Genomic DNA, 21311 nt, shown 5'->3' with positions numbered 1-21311 from the left:
AGGCCTACTCAACTTGTAACCTACCAAGCTAGGCACTGTCATAAGCTTTACAGCATAGACTGCCAACTCTTTGACAGCCTCCCTGGCTTTTCAGCCTCTGCAGGCAGTAGGAATGTGGGAGAAACTAGTTCAGTTCACATTTTAATGCAAACTTACCGAATTTCACACATTTGAACCACTATATAAACCGAAACTCAGTTATTGTTTGAAATTCGAACTTCTCCAAATTTTGCAAAGAAATTCTCCAGTCAAAAACTGTCCCAAAATGTATGTATTAAGGGAAATAGAGTTAAAATACATGATATTAAGAAAACTGCATGCAAAAATTGTATGTATTAGGAAAAATGCATGCAAAAATCTACATATTAGGAGATATATGCACAAAAATCTTATTCGTTTTCCTGCAATTTTTATTTTTTTTAAAAAAAATCTCAAAGTGTAGGATGAGCTGAAGTTAAGACTGGAGAAAATCTCAAAAAAAAACTTGAGATGGAGAGAACTTAAGGTTGGAAAAGTGAAGCCTGAGAGAAACGAAAACTGACAGATACATCCATCCCTAGCAGGCAGCAGAACCAAGAGGTTCCCCCCCCCCCAAGACCATGGTGAGCCATAGTACTCACCGGGGACTCGGGAGGGCTCACCATGGTGAATCAGAAATAGTGCAAGACTGCTAGGGCAGTCTATGGGCCTGCAAAATCTGTGTGGGACATATGATGATGGTAAATAATCAAAATGGGATGGTGAATTTCATCTACTTTGCCTTTGCAAAGTAGGGATGGATGGGTGCTCCCCCATCCAGGTTCTCTGGGCACCCACCCAGCCCTGGCCCCCATTCACTAACACACACCCGGACCCGCACTCAAGCTCCCTGCTGCTTACCGAGCTGCTACCACTGACCTAGGATCCATCCTCCAGTGACGTGATCGCCATTTTGTGAAAAAATGGCGATCACAAATATGCGCACATCTAGATGTATGCTAAATGGTGCCCTGAATTGCCCATATACACAAGATTATAGGCATAAATGGTACATAATCTTGTATATGTGGGCAATTCATGGTGCCATTTTGTGTGCGACTAGATGCTTGCATGTTCGCGATCACCATTTTTTTTAGCAAAATGGTGAACACGGTGTTGGAGGATGGATCCTAGGCTCCTGGGTAAGTGCAGGTGGCTCAACAAGCATGGGGGGGGGAGGCCAAGAGGGGCATGTGCTTGATGGGCACAGCTCAGGGGGAGTTTGCTGGACTCCCAGATCCAATCAGGCACCCTATGCAATTCCCCAACAGCTAGATATTGTGTTTCTTCTTTTAATATTACAGTATTTTCCTCTCTATACTCGTGTTTGTTGATAGCTGTGCCTAATCTCAATTTCTCTTTTTCAAGGTATAAATTAAGGGCTGTTTCTCATAATACAATTGGCATACAAAAATTTGCCTTGAAACTGCCTCCACAAGACAGCTGCTCCATGTCCCAAAGGGTTTGCATGGGCCTCTTTGGTGCAAGTTGAACAACCACCACATGGTCTGTCTTCATGCCATTGAAAATTTAATGATTGGCATCTGGTTGGAAGCAAGCCACACATTGGGGGTTAACCTGTCTAGAGATATGAACAGGTTGGGAGAATGGGCCTGCAGCCACTACATGGCAACGTACTGTGCAAAGAACCCAAATTTACAAGCAATGCTGATTTTACACAGATCAACCTTCTTTAGGAACATAGGAAGCTGCCTTGTACTGAGTAAGACACTGGGTCCATCTAGCCCCATATTGTCGACACTGACTGGCAGCTACTCTCCCGGGTTTCAAGCAGGATTCTTTCCTCGCCCTACCTGGAGAAGCCAGGGATTGAACCTAGGACCTTCTGCATGCAAAGCAGGTGCTCTGTCACCCTGAGCTATAATCCAATGCTACAGCAAAACTGGAGGGACAACAGAAAAGTCATTTCAGTGTTGATCAGGCCATCAAGTTTATTAAGTACATGCCAATTAATAGTTAGGTTCATTTGGCCTATCTACTTCTCAGTAGGATTTAAGATATTTGCCATGAAGAGGATACTGTGAGTATATTCATCGACAACCATAATTATGTAAGGCATTTCAAACTTAATGATCGTAGGCATAGACATCGGCACCAGGTCCATGGAAGAGGCTGCAGCAGCTTCCGTTCCTCTCTCATCAATCATCATCATAGCTTTATGAACGGCCTATAAAGAAAAGAAAAATCAGGTCATGCTGTCTATGGATACATACGAACTGAATGCATTGTTTCGGATGTTAAAGAATGCCTTGCAAATTAGTTTGATTATTTGCCCAGTTCCTATATAACTTGCAAACTGTGTATTTACAGTCTGAACATCATTAAAGCTGAGCAAAAACAGATTCCATCAGCTTCAAGGTGTTTTGTCTCTGGATTCTGTTGTCTCTCAAAGAGAGGAATCAAGTCCCACATAACTCTTTTTATGAGGTAAAAGAGTCTCCACAAAGTATCTTTCCTTCTCAGCATCTGATATGAATGGGCCATCACATGGCACAGTTGCAAGCTACTATGTCCTATTCACCAAGGAGTAAGTTCTGTAATAATGGGTTACTTAAATTACTCTCACACAGATTGGGTAAATGCATGTTCTGGTCATGTCAGAAAGAGAGGCCCTTCTCATTTGTCCACGTGTGAGAGCAGTTAGGTGGGTGAACACATGTGAGAGGACCTTCTCTGTAATGGCCCCACACCTTTGGAACAAGTTGCCATCAGAGGTCTGCCATGCTCCATCATTGCAGGCTGTTAAGAAGGCCTTGAAAACATATTATTTTACCTTGGCCTTCTCTTGATATGACTGCTGTTGTTGCTGTTACTACCGTTGTTGCTGCTGGCTTTATTGCTGGCTTTTATTGTTGTTTTCATTGCTATTTTATTGTGTTTATCTTTTTATTGCTTTTAATAATTTAACTCTTTTAGGGAGTAATCCTACGGCCACTAGTCCATCATGCTCCATGCTCAGAAGAGGAGTGTGGAACAGCCAAAATGGGGCATTCCGGGGGGCATTCCGGGGCAGAGAAGGCAGAAATGCCAGTACGACACATTCTACATGTTGTCCGGAAGCCTCCTCCCACACTTCGAAATTAGCTGCCTAGCCACAAATGCAGGGCAGGAGAATCGCAGATGGAACGACCCCCTCCGTGCTTCCCCTGCCCTGCATTGGATAGGCAGTCGCCTCTGAGTTAGGAGGCAGCCGCCTATCCCCATAGGATTGCACTCTTACTGTATTTTATTGCTCTAAGCTGCCTTGGGAGGGCTTTTGCCCTGAAAGGCGGCCAAGGAATGTTATAAATAAATAAATCTCACAGAAGAAAATTTCAAGATATCCTAAATCAGAGATAAAACCATCTGTCAATCTCAGACTTAATTTTTCAGGTCAAGCTTGTTACACCTCATTTCTGCACAAGCTTGCACTAAAAAAATAACAACAATGTCAACAAGGAAAGCTGTACACATTTTTCACAATGTATCAATTAATGTACACATGCTTGTGTGCATTTTTAAATGTACACATTTTTAGACATATGTAGCCATTGACTAAAGCTAGTGTGCACATATTTTGGAAGTGTACACGTTTTTCTTGGTGCATATGAAATTTGGCAGGATTCATCCTCTCAGAAGGGGCAAATATTTCTGCTAATTTCATCCTATTCTGCCCCCCAAATAAATAAAAAAAAAGTTATCAGCAGTTCCCTTTAAAAATAAATCAAAATGTAACGGAACGTAGAGCAAGAACCCCTGTGTTTCTTAATGCTTCCATAAATAAACCAATATATAAATAAGCTAGAACTTTTTCCCTGATGTCTTAGATCAAACTCCTTTTGATCCCAGCTTCTGAACATACCTTCTCAGAAATAATTAGACCTCTCAGATCTATTTCTGCTTTAGTCTCATCTGTCAAGCATTCATAAATGTAATTCTCCATCTACCATCTGAAGTGATACAACCCAGGAAACACCATCTCGTGTTATTTCACTGAACATGTAAATTAGTTTTCATTCACACTGTACTTTTCCCCAGGCTTTACAAATGCAGGTATGACTTAACACATGCCAGGAAAAATAAATAAATGAAGGTGTCAAATGTTAACATGCACATACTACTGCTGAAGATTCAAGGTTGAATTCTGACTTATGCTTGGATCATTCATTTCCAGAAGGGATCCTTCCATTTGCATGAGTGAATAAAGTCCAGTGGGGGATCGTGCTGGTGGGAGCAGGGAGCAATTCCAAAAATTGGAATTTTTGCCAATTCCTCCTTTCCCCTTCCAGGCTGATGCCACCTCCCATACTGCTCTGGAAGCCCCCCCCCCCCCAGAAAAAGAAGGAATAAGTAAAAATTGTCTCACCCCTTTCTGCCAGTGGGAGCATCCCTTGAGCAGAGTTCCACTCACAAGAACATAGGACTCACAAGAACATAGCCACAATTTCCTCTGTTTGTGTGAGGTAACTTCTGCCCCGGCTATGCATTGAGATGTATGCATATCTGTGCATGTCTGTTGCATTAGTCATCAACAGTCACGCACCACCACCATAGCTGCTTTTCACAGTTAAGCTACTTTTTGGATTTGTTTTGAAGCACGCAACGCACTATGAAGCCAGATGGGCACTTCAATAGATCGTAGGTATGGAAGTCATCTTCCTGTACACTTATTTATTTATTTAACAAAATTTGTATACCATTCCACATCTAAAACAGATTTGGGGGGGAGGGTAACATAAAAGGTAAAAAGATACAAAGAATTAAAATACCATATTAAAATTGCTGTTTTGAAAACAGAATACCGATAAAAAAACATGGCGAGTCAGTTAAGGAATGCTTCCTGGAAGAGAGCTGTGTTCAGGAGGCGCCAGAAGCAGCACAGTGTTGGTGTCTGCCTGACCTCCAGGGGCAAGGAATTCCAAAGAAAGGGGGCCACCACACTGAAGGTTCTTCTCCTGGTGGATTCCAATTAGTGATGGCGGAGAATTCCACCATGGACTCCAATGAGGCTGGATTCTTAGGATCCAGCCCCCCAGAGTCCTTGGCGGAATGGACCACTCACCTCCGCCTCCCCACAGGATCCATCCAGGTTGGATCCCTGTCCACGTTGAACCTGTGGAGCCGGCCGCCAGCTCCGCAGGACTGGAGAAAGTCGATACAGCTGGCAGCCATTGCTGTGCCGTTTCCCTCTCTAAGTCAGTCCCCTGGACGCAAATGGTGTAGTGGGCACCATTTGCGGCCATAAACCTGGTCGATTAGCCTAAATGCAGCCATTTACGTCTGCATTTAGGCTAATTAACCAGCTTTACGGTTGCAAATGGCATTCACTATGCCATTTGCATCCCTGTTTTTGGCCATGATATGCTATGCAAATATTTGCATAGCCTATCATGTGAACAGGGACACAAATGGCAGCTCCACAGGTTCGACGCAGAGCCGGCCTGGATGGATTCTGGGGGGAGGAACGGATCGCCTCCCCCCCAGCGGACCCCCCACAGATGGCAGGTAAGGGGATTCCTCCATCCCTAACTCCAATTGGGCCATAGGTCCATGTGGAACCATCACCAGCAGCAAGCCATCCAATCACTTCAATGACCAGGCAGGTTGGTAAGGGAGAAGGCGCTCTCTCAGGTATCCTGGTCCAAAGTTGTTTAGGACTTTGTACACTAGTACCAAAACCTTATACCTGGTCCGGTAGCAAATACACATCATCCTTTCTGTTGGGATCCCTGACAACTATCGTTCTTTGAGAGGGACTAAGAATAGCTAACAGAGAATAACAATCGGTTACACCAAACTGCAACTCTCAAGATTCTTTGGAGGAAGAAATGACGTTTCAACTGATATAGGAAGATTAGCAATTTAGATATGCACATGTACAAGCTTTCAAGCAGAGCATGGTCATCACCTGCTTATAGTATATGTTAATTCCCCCTTCTCCAGAAAGGAAAAAAAAATACCCCTAACTCACGCCTGAGAGCCGATGCTGAGGCTGCCCCGTGATTCCAGAGAGATCCGCCTTGTCAGTGAAAACATCAACCACGCCTATGCGGTACATTATATCTTTCAGCTTAAGTTCTCCACTGGCCATGCATTTTGGAAGATACACATTTACAGAGCTAGTCAAGAATAAAAACAAGAGAGAGAGAGAAGGATGTGTCAATCACATGAGAAAATGCAATGTAAATCAGGCTTGTTCTAGACTTGCAGAAGAATGTGGTGGTAGAATGGACTTCCCCTACTTTAGAGTGGTGATGGTCATATTTTTGAATGCTACCCTCTATTTTAAAACACCCTGCAAAGAGAAAACCAGCACAGCAGGTGACAGATGGGACCAGAACTTTTCTCCCTGCTGGCTTAGATTTCTATTTTCAGCAAGGTGATTACATAGGGGAGCATGTTCAAAGTGGTAAAGTCCATTAGATCACCACTTCCCACCCTATTCTGCTGCATGTGTAGTCCCAAACTGTGACCAGTGCCAGCTCCAGGCATTTAGGGGCACTTGGCCAAGGCACCCTCAATAGGCCCCCTCCCTCACTGAGTCTACCTTTTCACCACCATTGTCCCTAGCTGCTATTCCACCTCCTCTTTTTCATCACTGCTGCTTGTTTCAGATTCAGAGGCAGAGAGCCAGTGAGCAAGAAGGCCGTGACATCTCCTGCTCCTCCTTACCACCAGCACCATTGTCTGGGCCGGAGTGAGAGAGGCAGGTGAACAAGCAGGTTGGTATGGAGAGCAACTCTAGTGGGCTCTTGTTAGCAGCCCCCTGTAGCGAGGTGGTTAATAAGCAAAAAAGTAGACTTCATAGAGTTCTTAGATGATAGTAGCTGTGATTTAGCTAGGGGTGTATGAACCCCACTCACCTGAGTCTGCTGGGGGGACTGCGGGGGGCAGGTGATTCATTCCTCTCCCCAGAATCCTCCCTGGCCGGCTCCGCTCCGCAGCAAGTCTGCAGAGCCGCCGGCTGGGTCCGTCCACTGCCGGACTTCCAGCCACTGCCGGTCTGCGGATGCAAATGGCGTCCGGCGTAGCAGACTCCATTTGCGTCCCTGCTCTTTGCTGTGATAGGCTAGGTAAAGATTTACGTAGCCTATCATGGCAAAGAGCAGAGACGCAAATGGTGTCTGCTACGCTGGACGCCATTTGCATCCGCAGACCAGCAGCGGACAGCAGCGGAGTCAGTGGACGGACCTGAACCCAGCCGGCGGCAGGTAGGATCCGGCTGGCACAAACTTCATGGGGTGGTGGAGGTGAGTTGTCTGTTCCGCCATGGACTCTGGGGGGCCAGATTCTTTAGAATCCGGCCTCACTGGAGTAAGTGGCAGAATTCTCTGCCATCCCTAGATTTAGCTTTAACAAGCAGTTTTCTGCTTACGTAAGCAGGCCTTTCACACCAGGCCTTCACTGGTATTACATATGCCTGGTTACCTCACCCTTTTCTCATAGAAAGTGGTGTCTTACCTCTCCCATGAGCTGGGAGGCTTCCAGTCTCCCATTCTCTCTCTCTGGAAAGGCAATTAGTTTCCCAGGCTGGGATGCTTTGAGCACCTAAGGGGGAAGGGAGCCCCTGCCTTCTCCTCAGAGTGTGTGTCCTGAAGGAGATGAGTGTTGCCTGTCTGTTCATGAGCTGGGGGTAGGCACCTGGCAGAAAAGCTCATAAGTAGGGATGGCATGGATGCCCGATTCTGTCTGGGAATCCAGCGGAATACCCCCTACCCACAACCCCAAGCCCCACTCACCAAGCCCCTGCCCCTGCTCGCTCCCTGCCCCAGTCAGTGAGCAGCCCGACCTTGTCAAGCCCCATGATCGCCATTTTTTGAAAAATAAAATGGCATTGCAAAAATGCGCACTTTTGCAAATACACAAATATGTTCACGTGCAAAATGCACGTTCTCGCACATACACCAATATGCACATTTGCAAAAATGCGCATTTTTGCACACATGCAAATATGCACATTTTTGTGATCGCCATTTTATTTTTCAAAAACCGTGGAGCTCAGTGAGACCACCGGGGTGAGCGCGGTGAGTGTGGCTGCTCGTCAAGTGCAGGAGGGGCTTCAGCACGGCTGGGTGGGCACCTGGAGAACCTAGATGGGTGGGTTCACGCATCCCTACCTATAAGATCCAATCCAAGGGCTTTGTGCTTTGGTCTCACTTCAAGGGAAAATACGTATTACCAGCTTGGAGAACTTCGATGGCTCCAGGAACGGCTTCCCCATCTGTTTTGGGGACTCAGATGCTGGCTGGGGAATGCTGGGAGTTGTAGGACTTTTTTCTGTCTAAACCTGCATAGGATTGTGCCCTAAGTTGCTTGCCACCAGAGTCAAAAGGTGAACGCTATTACCTGTTTGACAGCATTCTTTCCCATGTCTGCAAAGTTCCACATGACAAGCTGCGGGCCACCTTGTCCAGTTGCCCTTTGTCAGGCAGGATAAAATATGCGGCTGCGTGTCCTTCATAGGGCAGTTTCAAAACAGTGCAAGACCGCTCATCATCACGTCCGGTTTCAAACATCCCCGCCTGGAACATCATTGGGACTTTCACGACAGTGTAAGGATCCACAAAGAAGTCATGCTGCTTGGTGTACTTTGGATCAAAAGGTTTTTTCCATTTGGCTTTACAGAAGAAAGAATGTGTTAGTGGGTATTTTAAGAAGAAAGCATAACTGCTGCTGCTGCTGCTATTATTATTATTATTATTATTATTATTATTATTATTATTATTATTATTTTCCTGCATAGATCTTTTTATAGGCAAGAGGCTATGAATTCAGAATTATTACCTACACACCAGTGTGGTAATGTTAAAGCCCATCAATACATTCCATGTTCTGCCCTGTTCAATGATGATGAGGAAAGTGGGTTGTTTTAACCTTTAAAAAATGGAAAGAATTTGTCCAATTTTTCTGAAATGTTCTAGTGCCAGAAAGAAGTGTTGATTGTACATACCCTGAACATTTCAGGATGACTGGTGAAATTTCGGGGGAGAAAGAGCAGCTTAAAGACCAAAAAAAAATCCCTCTGTCAAAAATGACTCTGAAAGAAAACATTGGTGACCAATTCTGTAGTCACACTTCCTGAAGATGAAGGTTTTGTATTCTTGTATCGGGGTTGGTGGAAAACTTGTTTTTTTAAGTTCCATTTCATTTAGTCTTTAAAATAAGCTCCCCCCCCTTCTTTTTTTTTACACGTAATGATAGGCGATGGGACTAACAATAAGCACGGGCATGCTCAGTAGTGTTCCCTCCCTCCCTCATCACCACTGATTTAGAATGGGGGGGGGAGCTGCCATTTACCTCATATTATCAGTGGCTGAGAAGGAGAAAGACAAGATGATGCTGTTTGGCAGGTTGGGAGGGGGCTGAATCTGCTGAGAAAGGTGGGGTGCTGCGGAGAGCCCTTCCCCCAGTTCTGCTGGGATACATTCACACACACACACCCCATCCCACCAAACAGAACGTGATCAAAGTTGGGAAGTCTCCTTGAGGTCTACTGAAGGGAGTAAGGTACAGTGGCTAGATAATAACCACCATGGTGCCTATAGTTAAGGCAGTCAGTAAAACGAATGTCTAAGAAGAGGTGATGGTGGTGTGTCATTCTAACCTTCTCAGAATTAAAATGTTTTGACCAATCTTCCTGAAACTTACAGGTGCCAGAAAGAAGCGTTGGCTTTACATACTTGGAATCTTTGATGAAGATTGGTGGAATTTTGAGGGAGAAAGAGCAGTTTAAAACAACAAGCAAAACAAAAAACAAAAACACCCTCCCTCTGTCAAAATGGACACATAGACTCTCAGCCTAACCTACCTCACAGGGTGGTTGTGAGGATAAAAGTGGCACATGCCATTGAACCAAGCATTTGGTTCACATTTCCTTGAACATGAGAAGGAGGAGGAGAAGCTCACTGGATGTCTTTGGGCCAGTCATAGATAAAATGTTGTGGGGATAAAGGTGTGCCATAGAACCAAGCAAATTAATCAGGGATTCTTAATTCCAGTGCAATGATTCAAGCAGTCTCCAAACACAGACGCAAAAGGCAAAATGGTTTCTACTCATGAAGCACTCTTTACAAGCTTTTATCTCCTTCTGATACTGGCTGCTGAAAAATTCAAATGAGTGTCATCATGTTGCAAGTCGAACTGACAGAGTATAGCTCATTTATTAATTTAAAAATGGGTTTGAACTTATGACCCTGGCTTTGATTTTATATTAGATGTTGACACTATTATATTTTATATTATTATTATATTATTATATTATTATTATTATTATATATTATATAGTATTATATTATTATATAATATAATATATTATTATATATTATTATTATATTATAATAATATATAGTATAATTATTGTAATATATTATTTTATTATTATTATTATATTTTATATTATTATATTATTTTATGGGTTTGAACTTATAACCCAGGCTTTAATTTTATATTAGATGTTGACACTAAATAATATTGATTTGTCTATTACACAAAACGAAGAAATTCAATATGCTTTACCAAAAAGAAAAAAGTTGAGGCCATACAACTTTCAACCAAGCACCAAAATGCTGGGAAATTGTGAGCTCAGGCTCACAAGCCTTAACACCACATCCTCCCTAAGGAGACAGGAAGCACAAGTGAAATTCTCATTCTCCCAAAGCAGGTAAATCATGTGGACAGGCTGGAGAATATGATATGCAGAGGTGGCTGAGGGGTTGTGAAAAACTGGTGATTAACAAATTAAGGCCACCTACTTCTTCTTTTTAGATCCTTCCGCAATCTTGTGCCCTGCAGATGTGTTGGACGCCATGTCCCATCTTTGCCAGCCAGCATCCTCTTTTCCAGAATTAGGACAGAATATATGTGATCCACCAAGGAACTCCAAAACAAGTGTAACATTTTAAATAGAGTATCTTAAACCAAGTGAGGAGACTCATGCCACACTCAGCTTCCCTCCAAGGGGGTACAGTCTTGCTGGCTTCCTCATTGGAACTCCTGATATTAAATTGAACATTTTGCTGCTTGAATTGTCAAAACAAGGTATAGATGGCTTTCATCATGGCAACACCAGGGACAGAGCAATGCCTGTTTGCATACATAGGGAATCACGCCAACAGCAGCTTTCAATTTAATACCAGGCTGTGTGCGACTCTTATCTCTGTGCTTGCCTCTTGATTTTCAAAGTCCTGCCTCCTGGGAAAGTGCCCTGATGCCAAGGAAATGAAAATGTCCAAGCAGAGCACAGTGGAGCTTTCCTTCCAGCTGTAGACCTGCCTCTGCCCCTTTCCTCTTTCCTAAGCATAAGGGTGTGACTCGAGGTTGTCACAATAATAGTGATACATAACAATGCCCAAAACATGCAGATAACAAAATAACATGGGAAACAATCTTCTTATGCTGGATAAAACCTGTCTGATCCCTGTTCTGACACTGAGTGTCTGCAAAGTCTCTGGGCAAGCCATTTATAACCCTTTTTCTTCCTTAAGGAACTCAAGGCAGCATATATAATCCTCCTCCTCTCCATTTTATCCTCACAATAATAACCTAGGGATGTACGAAACTCACTTACCTTTACTCCATCCCTCCCCGTGGAATCCTCGACGGGGGGGGAGGCGATCTGGTCCTCCCCCCCGGAATCCTCGATGGCCAGCTCCGCTCCGTGGCCAGGCCGCAGAGCAGCCAGCCAGGGCTGTCCGCAGCCGGATTTCCAGCCGCGGACAGCCTGGTACAGATGCAAATGGCAGCTGCCATAGTGGCCGCCATTTGCGTCCAGGCAGACAACCGTGATAGGCTACGTAAGAATTTACGTAGCCTATCACAGCTAACCTCAAAAACAAAAACATGCAGCATACTCAAATGGCGGCAGCTACGGCCGCTGCCATTTGCGTTCCCTATTTTTTGCCGATGTATCTTACATAAATATTTACGTAAGATAAAACGGTGGAAAAAAAGGGGAATGCAAATAGCGTAGTGGATGCTATTTGCATTCCTTTATTTTTCGCCGTTCTAGCCTACGTAAATATTTACATAGGCTAGAACGGCGAAAAAATAAAGGAACGCAAATAGCGTCCACTACGCTATTTGCATTCCCCTTTTCTTGAGGCTAACCTCAAAAAAAGCCAAAAAACATGCAGCATACGCAAATAGCGGCAGCCATGGTGGCAGCCATTTGCGTTCCTTTATTTTTCGCCGTTCTAGCCTACGTAAATATTTACGTAGGCTAGAATGGTGAAAAATAAAGGAACGCAAATAGCATCCACTACGGTATTTGCGTTCCCCTTTTTTTCGCCATTTTATCTTACGTAAATATTTACGTAAGATAAATCAGTAAAAATAGGGAACGCAAATGGCGGCTGACATAGCCGCCGCCATTTGCGTATGCTGCGGTTTTTTTTGGTTTTGAGGTTAGCCGTGATAGGCTACATAAATTCTTACGTAGCCTATCATGGTCCAAGGACGGAAATGGCGGTGGCAGCAGCCCTGCCATGGCCAGCCAGGAGACCAGCCGCTGCCGCCGCCGGAGCCGCCGCCAAATCCACCCCAGGTAAGTGCTGTCCCGGGGGGATTCCGCAGGGGGGGTGGGGGGGCAGGAGGCCATTCTGCCACAGATTCCAGGGGAATCTTTAGAATCCGGCCTCACTGGAATCTGAGGCGGAATTCTCCACCATCCCTATAATAACCCTGTGAGGTGGGTTGGGCTGAGAGTCTGTGACTGGCCCAAAGTCACCCAGTGAGTTTCCATGGCTGAGTGGGGACTAGAACCTGGATATTCCAACTCCCAGTCCAATTTCTTGGAGGTCCACTGAGGTCTTTTTTTCAATGGTGAGGCCTGTTTTTTCAACTGTTTCCATCACAGGTGGTCACTTATAACACAAAGAGTTTTTCTGTACCTTGGCAGAACAGGCCATTTTAAAAACAACAGCAAAACCCAGCATATTATTTAAACCAAATTCTCTACTTATTCCTTATTCTTAATGAACACAATGATTTATCAGTGTTTGTGAGCCTGAATTCAACTGCAGAACATCTGTCATGGGATAGTATAAAGAAGGACAAAGATAGATATATTCCTGTTTTGCAGACATACTGCTCAAGGTATACAACTTTATGTGCATGGTATTCTTAAACATCCCTAACTGCTAGCTGCTCAAGATGAGTAATAGGATTCTTCTTAAGCCTAGAATAACTGCTTCTTTTACATTTCCTCTGAAACATCACATGTCACAATATTACTAGGGACGCTCAGTGGGATCACTATGGTGCTGGGAGTAGTTGTCTGAACAAATACCGTCTTCTTTGCAAACAAAAGCAGAAGAAACATGTATGTGAGAAGAATTAACTTCCATTTTAGAACTACATGGGATGTGGTGAGAGTCTCATATTAGGGCTGCCATGTGAACAAGTGAGAAAACAAGGCTATTAGCTTGTCTTACCTTTCATGTAAATATAGCTAACTAACAGTATTTCAGTAATTGGGTCAACTCCATCGACAAGTCTGGAAATCTTCCCATGGGTTTTCCTTTCGACGTAATTATTGATGTGCTGTTCAGTTTCCAGTGTGTTCTTAAAATTTTCCATATAGATGTCTCCTCCATAGATGTTTCTGAGTCCATTTAAGAATTGTTGTTGTGGGTGCAGCTTGTTTTGTACAAAGAGGCAATTCCCCATTTCCACCTGGAGGCCAGACCCTCCATTATTTAAGGTGTAGATGAGGTCATGAAAACCTTCATGTATCATCCTCTCCCTGATCTCTGAGGGCCTAAAGTCAAGTCCTCTAAGGATCTGATCTAAAGTGTTGGCCCTGGCACCCAAGGCTACCATTGCAAATGCAGAGGAGATGCACATGGGAGAGAAAACAATGTTCTTCTTGCCTGATTGGTCCCGTTGGCCTCCATTAGAAGAAACCAGCCTAAAGAACTTGAATGCAAAGTTGGAGTTACTGCTGACTAGAATCTCTTTTGGCGAATGGCCAGCTCTATGACTGGGCTGGTTTTGATGGTTCATATCTTGAGCAGACGGTTCATACTGGTTGTCATAATTATTATTGTTGGGATAAGCAGAATTATATGGGTAAGGATTGTTAGCAAGGATTCCAGCAATTAAAAAGAACAAGAGAAAGATGGTGTTCATTTTCTCCCTTAAGAAACAACAAAAAAGAGGAGGGAAATGCATTAGTCCTATTAACAAATTCTTTTCACCAGATTGGCTGAGATCTGCTTAGCTTCAGCACGGATGCTGAATTCAGACAATGGCTTATTCTTCTGAAGTGTTCAGTAGGGATAGATGAACTCTCCAAAACTCATTGGCTTGGATTGACTCATTAATTGTCCAAAATTTCTTGGAAATCTCAGGAAAAATCAGACAATGTTTCCAAGCCAGTCTGATTATCACAATGTCAGGCAACAGGCCCTGGTGGTTCATGGAAGATGTACTTCTTTCAAAGGCTGCTGCATTCACATGAATCTCCATGAGCATCAACCCAGTCCACTTCTCAACTGTCACTGCTTTCATTACCACACCCTATCAGCTGTTAAAAGGCAAGGGGTAGTGTGTTTTCGGGGTTCAGGATTGGTAGGGAGGGCAGTGGGGGAAAGCAGAAAGGGATAGGTGAGAAGCCAAAAAGGGATTTATCTTCCAGTTTGGATTTTATTCCAAGAGCCAGGGTGGCACAGTGGTTAGAGTATTGCACTGAGACTTGGGAGATCTGGGTTCTAGTCCTCTGTGGGCCATGAAGCTCATTGGGTGACTTTGGGCCAGTCACTGACTCTCAATGGGAATGGGATATGAATGTAATGATAAAATAATTTAATTAATTAATTAATAAGACTTTGGAGGCTTTAAAAGATTCCTCAACTTTGAAGCAGAACTTTTGAGTTCCTGAAGTCAATTACTAAGCACAACTTAGGTGAACTTTGCCACCGCCCCTAGCGTTCAACAGCTTTCACATTAGGATGCTTCCAAAGTTCTCCTCATCCAAAGTGCATAGTTGCAAACTAACTACCTGGTCTTGTTTCCAAACTGAAACTGATGCATTAGGAATTATTAATTTTTATCATGTGTAAAGCACCTAAAATCTTCCAAGTGTAGCACATGAATTAAAATCAAGACAGCAAAATGCCCGTGCCATTTGTTTATAATTTAAAATACATGATGATGCAAAATGAAGAAGGGATGGGAAGGGAAGGGAAAAATCCATTCTTAAAGTTACAGAGTAGCTTATAATGACCAGCTTGAGGGGAAATAATTGAGGGGGGGAGGGGGGGAAATGCCAGCTGGTCTTTCAGCGGAGTCAATGGTCCTGTTGTCCCATCTCTCCCGCTGTTGCAGCCAGGTGGAAAGCTGACCAAATCCCCTTCAACATCACTTTAGCATTGATCAAAATACAGCAAAAAATAAACTTTGGTGTGATCATATGTACGTTGTAACATTGAAAAGGAGCACGTGCACATTTCAGTATGCAATCACATCAAGATTGCTTTTTGCAGTGTTTGCAACATCTGTAATGTGGGTGGGGGAGATGCAAATAACCCAGAGGAATGGAAAGCTACAACAAACAGTGCATGCTCCAGTTCTGGACTTAATTTTAGAAATTCCTCTAGTTCATCTGAATTCAGGAGGAATGGCATTCAGGGAACAGTGAATCCATGGAACAATAAAGGAATGGGTTGGGGAAATCTGCTCGTAGAATAATAGACTTGGAAGGGATATCAAAGGTAAGTCCAACTCCCTTCCAGTGCATGAAATCCACTGGATACCTGTGGGAAAATGTTTAATGAATAAGAGTCCACTACCTTTGGAGGTAGCCTGTTCCAATGTTGAACTGCTCATACTGTTGGGAAATTTTACCTATGGTTTAGTTGAGACCCCCTTTCTCATAATTTCAGCCTATAGATTTGGTTTGGTTCCTTCCTACCCTCTGAAGCATCTACATGACAGCTCTTCAAATATTTGGGTTGTAACCTGACTTAGCCTTTTTAGAGTAGACTCACTGAAATCAATGGGATGGGTAATGACTACCCCATTGATTTCAATGGCTCAACTCTAGATATGGCTAAGTCTAGATATCATAGCCAAGTTGTCATAGAATCATAGGGTTGGAATGGGCCTACAAGACCATCAAATCCAACCCCCTGCTCAATGCAGGAAGCCTGATTCCCAGATGGTCTCCCATCCAAGTACTAACCAGGGCTGACCCTGTTTAGCTTCTGAGATCAGATGAGATCAGGCACATGCAGCCCATATAATGGCTATTATATTGCCTCTTACTTGTCTCTTATCCAAGCTAACCATACCCCTCTCCTTCACCCTTTCCTTGTAGGACCTGTCAACCTGGCCTCCCACACTCTTGATTATCTTCCTCTGGACATGTTCCAATTTGTTGATATCCTTCTTAAAACTGTAGTGCCCAGAACTGGACACTGTACTTCAGACGAGGTCTAACCAAGGCAGAATAAAGTAGTACTATTACTTTTCATGATCTGGACTCTGCATCTCTTGTTGCACATCCCTATTTCATACACCTTAATTATATAGCCTTTACAACAGCTCTGTAAAGTAAGCTGGCATCATTATTCCCATATTACACATGGGGGAAGAGCGGAGACTGAGAGGGTGTTTGCTGCTGTGATGAGCTGGCTTCTGAGATTCATCTCCTAGCCTACTGGTGGGAGCTGCTATTACCACTTCCCGCCAGTAGATGTCACTATCTGTCAGCATAAACCTTCCTGACTGAAGTGTGACATAAGGCGGATGCATTGGCCTTACTCAGCCATTGAGAAGGGATGTGAAAGCAGACCATATAAGTAGGTTCAGTTTTCAAGGTGAGTGCATGGATGATAAAAAGTAAGGGTATTTTTTTCATGGCTAACAGAGAAATTGTGACATAATGAGGCAACAGCAAATGCCCTCCTCCCCTTCCAAAAGTTCAACAGAACAAGGGTATTTTTTTAAGGTAGCAGCAGAAATGTGAGTATATACTACCATTATGAATACAATTGTAATGTCTCAACGTATAGGGCAGGAGTGGACAACTTCAGATGTTTTGACCTGCAACTGCCATGATCCCTCACCGTTGGCTACTCTGGCTAGGGCTGGTGGGAGTTGTAGGCCAAAACATCTAAAGAGCCAGAAGTTGCTCACCCCTGATAAAGGGAGTATTTCTTTCGACCTGTTGCTAATAATAATGGGTTGGATCCAACGTTTCTCTTCCTTCCATGGAAGGAGCTTCCTCAATCAGAAGACTTCTTCTGTCAGAGGAAGGAAACTTTTGGATCTAACCCAATAATAAAACTAGAAGTCACCAAGTGGCACTCTCTAGTCTAAGTTTGGGTCCCTACCAGAAGTGGAAGGGGGATGAGAAATGGTTGTTACACAAATGGGATTTGTCATCAACCACCTTTGGAAGGGTAGGCCTTGGAGCCTTGACCTCTTACCTTCCCACTACTATCTCAAAGTGGTCTGTCAGCAAAATCAGCTAGTAGCCAAGTTCATAAATGAAAACTATTCCTTGGTTGCCAGGCTTGCCTCCAAATTAGATGTGATGATTGCAGACCTCTATGTTTAAATATGGATCTGCCCCAATCATACAGAAAGCTGGGATGGCATCCAATTTACAGAGGAAAGTGGGGTATGGGTGGGAGATACTGTCTGCAGCTTACATCCCCACAGTCTGTCCCCCAAATTGATTTTCTCCAGTATTGGGGTTGGGTGATCAATTTAGAGAAAGACTAATAGTGTTGTCTAAGGAGAAGGGGATGGCAGAGGATGAGATGGCTAGATAGCATCACCGATGCAATGAATATGAACTTGAGCACACTCTGGGAGAGAGCGGAGGACAGGAAGGCCTGGCGTGCTATGGTCCATGGGGTCACGAAGAGTCAGACACAACTGAACGACTGAACAACAACAACAACGATAGTGTTGACATTTTAATTGTCTCCAATTTTCCCAACCATGATAGTTTGATCTTGCTCCAATGCTAATGTCCTTTTTCATTTAATTAATCACGGCGGTGTAACTAATTTTTATTAATGTTGGGAGAGTTTTTGTTAACTGCACTTCAAGATGTTTCATGTTCAAAATATTTCAGGTGAAATTTTTCATGTTGATGTAGTTAGTTTCTCTGGATCTTTTCCCTTTTTTTGTTGGTGTTTGCATAACTTTGCATTCAGAATCAACTTTCCCTTTCCAAAAAAAGTGTTACTAAGAGTACCGGGTGTGTAAGGGCAGAACTAGATACTATTAAAAACACGGGGATGTTGCCTTCTGGATAGACTGTGTCATTACCAAACTCATCATAGTGCTTAGGCTTAAATGTCATTTTTTATTGTTCCTGTGACTTTGTATAAGCAATGCTGATATTATGAACATGAAACTAAAAAAAAAATCAAAATATATACTAAAAGAAAAGCCTGCAGGGAGGTAATCTGCAGGTGAGTGGAAGACTGCACATTCCTCATTGCCTGCACACCACTCTAAATCATGCTGTACCCTCCCCTTCCCTCCCCCAATCTTCATATGATCAGAGCAGATCCAGGTTTAAGCCCAGAAACTGCTACCTTCACATTGAGCTTGGGCTAATGTCAAGAATGAGGCACAATCCACTTGGAATTTCTATTGATTTCAATGGAATTTCCACAAGAGAAGCTCCTTTACATCACGAATTGAGAGCAAATGTTTGTGACAATAAGCCTAAATGAGGTGAAATAGGCCCTTGTTCCTTTGTGCTGTACAGTCAACTTTAAATTACATACTTGTTAGGACTTTCCAAGGAGCTTGAAGAAGGTATGTACTTAATGCAGAAATTATACCATAATAACTAATAAACTGTCCACGCCTCATGAAGTGTCACAATCTTCTAAACACTTGCTATAAACAAAAGAAGCCATGAAAATGTCAATCAAATGCAGGCAATATGAACAAGTATGATTGATTGATTGATTGATTGATGAGTCTACTCCACCAAAATGTCACATAGAACTAGATTCCTAAGATTCCATCAGAAATAACAGCCACTGCATGCATCAGGTAACTTGTTCTATTGCTTAATCAGTGGCTCATACAATTAGGATTCCATGGGAACGGCTTTCAAAAGTGACAATTGTTTCTGTAGAGCCAGCAATGCATGGAGTATCCCATTACTCTTGATGATGATTTGTAAGATAGGGTTGGTTTGATCACTCTTTTTATAATAATGTATCAGAAAGCCTAGTAAGTTTCAAAATTCAGCTTCCCATTCTCATGCTTAAAAAAAAATGGTGTTCTCTATTTACTGACAATATATTTTGCACAATGTTGCCTAAGATGCTGCTGTGTAAGTACATCCCAATTGCAACCTGACATCTAATTAGGGCACCTGTACCTCATCTTTCCTTGGCTTACAGAAGAATTATTTTCATGTTTGCTCAGAAGGAAGTCCCACATGCATCCAGTACTTATGTTTAGAATTGTAGCTCTAAACTCAATGCTTCCCATCCTGTCATCAGTGGATGAAGTGGCCAGTTTTCCTCCCTCTGCTTTGGCCATCTTTTAAATGTTAGAAAGCTGTAATTATATCTCTCCTTAATCTTCTTTTCTCTAAAACCCAACATGCTTACCGCTTTCAAATATTCCTTAAATAAGTTGTTGTTTTGGTCATTTATTTTTCTAGTAACCGTCAATCAGATCCTTTTCACTTCATACACAGAATACATCATTATATGGTTCCATCTGGTTTTTGTCACTTAACCTGTACAGCCTCACAAATGGTGATGCATACATCTTCTCTGCTGTTCCCATATTGTCTAACGATCTCTACAGTCTTTATGGATTTCACTCTGTTTTCAAGTCTCAAGTCAATGCATGCCTTTTTCACAAGCCACCCCCCTCCCCAGTCAATGTTTTCTCATTCTCTCACTCCACCTTTGGGCATTTTGACATATTGCTTCCATTTTTGCTGATATTCCCTATATTATATGTTTTCATCATATATTCAAAAATGCATTGTAGTTGCCTCAGATTGTTTAACTTCCCTAAAAATTTTGGGATAGCGTTTAGATGAAAGGTTCTTCCTGGGGTTATCTTATTTTCCCACACAAGATTATAAAACTGTCTGAAATTTACAGACAAGCCTACATTTCAAATAATTAATTTTGTGAGTTATTATTAGTCATCCAGCACCTTGCTAGTAACACATTTTAACCCACACCCCAGTATTCCAAGGTAATTTCACTTACAGTACAATCGATACTCCCCTGCTGTTCTCTCTGTGTCTGCACTGCTCCTTCTTTGATCCCTTTCAACACTGGAGAGAAAGCAAAGCATCCTTTGGTACTGCCTAACTAGTTTCTCTAAGACTTCTGACTCATAACCAGAAAGGGAACTAGTTTTACTGGACTTTCAATTATGCTGAATGTACACATGACTTTGTTTGCTTTATGACACAGTGCTGTCTGTCTCCTTAATGTTTGGGAACTGGTTTTCATCAAACAAAATCCCTTGTGAATGCACAAATAAATAATCAATCCACACCTCAATTGTAGTAATCTTCCAACTCATTATAAACAAAAGGAACGATAAAAAAATGACAATTAAGCCCAAGCACTATGAATGAGTTTGGTAATGACACAGTCTATCCAGAAGGCAACATCCCCATGTTTTTAATAGTATCTAATTCTGCCCTTACACACCCGGTACTCTTAGTAAGACTTTTTTTGGAAATGGAAAGTTGATTCTGAATTCAAAGTTTGAAAAATGGACAGTTTTGTTTGATACAGCATTAATTCATGAGAGATTAAGATTTCCTATATTTTCAAAACTACCTGCATATGCTTAATTTATGTACAAGTATGTGATTCAGTATTTAAAGGTAAAGGTAAAGGTGTCCCCAACCAGTCGTGTCCGACTCTAGGGTGCGGTGCTCATCCCTGTTTCTAAGCAGAAGAGCCAGCGCTGTCCGAAGATGCTTCCGTGGTCATGTGGCTGACATGACTGAACACCGAGGTGCACGGAACGCTGTTACCTTTCCCGCCGAGGCGGTACCTATTTATCTACTTGCAATTTCTTGCTTTCGAACTGCTAGGTTGGCAGAAGCTGGGACTGAAGACGGGAGCTCACTCTGTCACGCAGCACTCGGGTCTCGAACTGCTGACCTGCCGACCTTCCAGTCTGCAGTTCAGCGTCTTAACCACTAAGCCACCGCAGCCCATGATTCAGTATTTAAGTAGATGCAAACTATTGTATTGTAAGCAGGGTCATTATAAAGCTGTTTCTGCATGGTGACCTCTTTGGCTCCTCTTTGATTCTGGTTCTGCAGCTAA

General features: G+C 43.0%; 1 protein-coding gene across 1 annotated transcript; it reads right to left on the bottom strand.

Annotated features, from left to right (window-relative positions):
• Positions 1-1946: 1946 nt before the first annotated feature.
• On the bottom strand, positions 1947-20358 carry LOC146357066 (alpha-1-antitrypsin-like). The gene is made up of 5 exons (XM_084826826.1): positions 20229-20358; positions 13449-14152; positions 8365-8635; positions 5990-6137; positions 1947-2206 (listed from the first exon to the last, which is right to left on the bottom strand). The coding sequence occupies exons 2-5, from the start codon at positions 14143-14145 to the stop codon at positions 2015-2017; spliced, it is 1308 nt and encodes a 435-aa protein (XP_084682952.1). The 5' UTR covers positions 14146-14152; positions 20229-20358; the 3' UTR covers positions 1947-2014.
• Positions 20359-21311: the final 953 nt, after the last annotated feature.

This window comes from Heloderma suspectum, chromosome 1 (assembly GCF_057233095.1).
Source record: "Heloderma suspectum isolate Gila_16-S chromosome 1, 16-S_ref, whole genome shotgun sequence".
Taxonomy (NCBI): Eukaryota; Metazoa; Chordata; class Lepidosauria; order Squamata; family Helodermatidae; genus Heloderma; species Heloderma suspectum.
The sequence above is the reverse complement of the archived record's forward strand: the minus strand, read 5'-3'. Positions and strand labels throughout refer to the sequence as shown.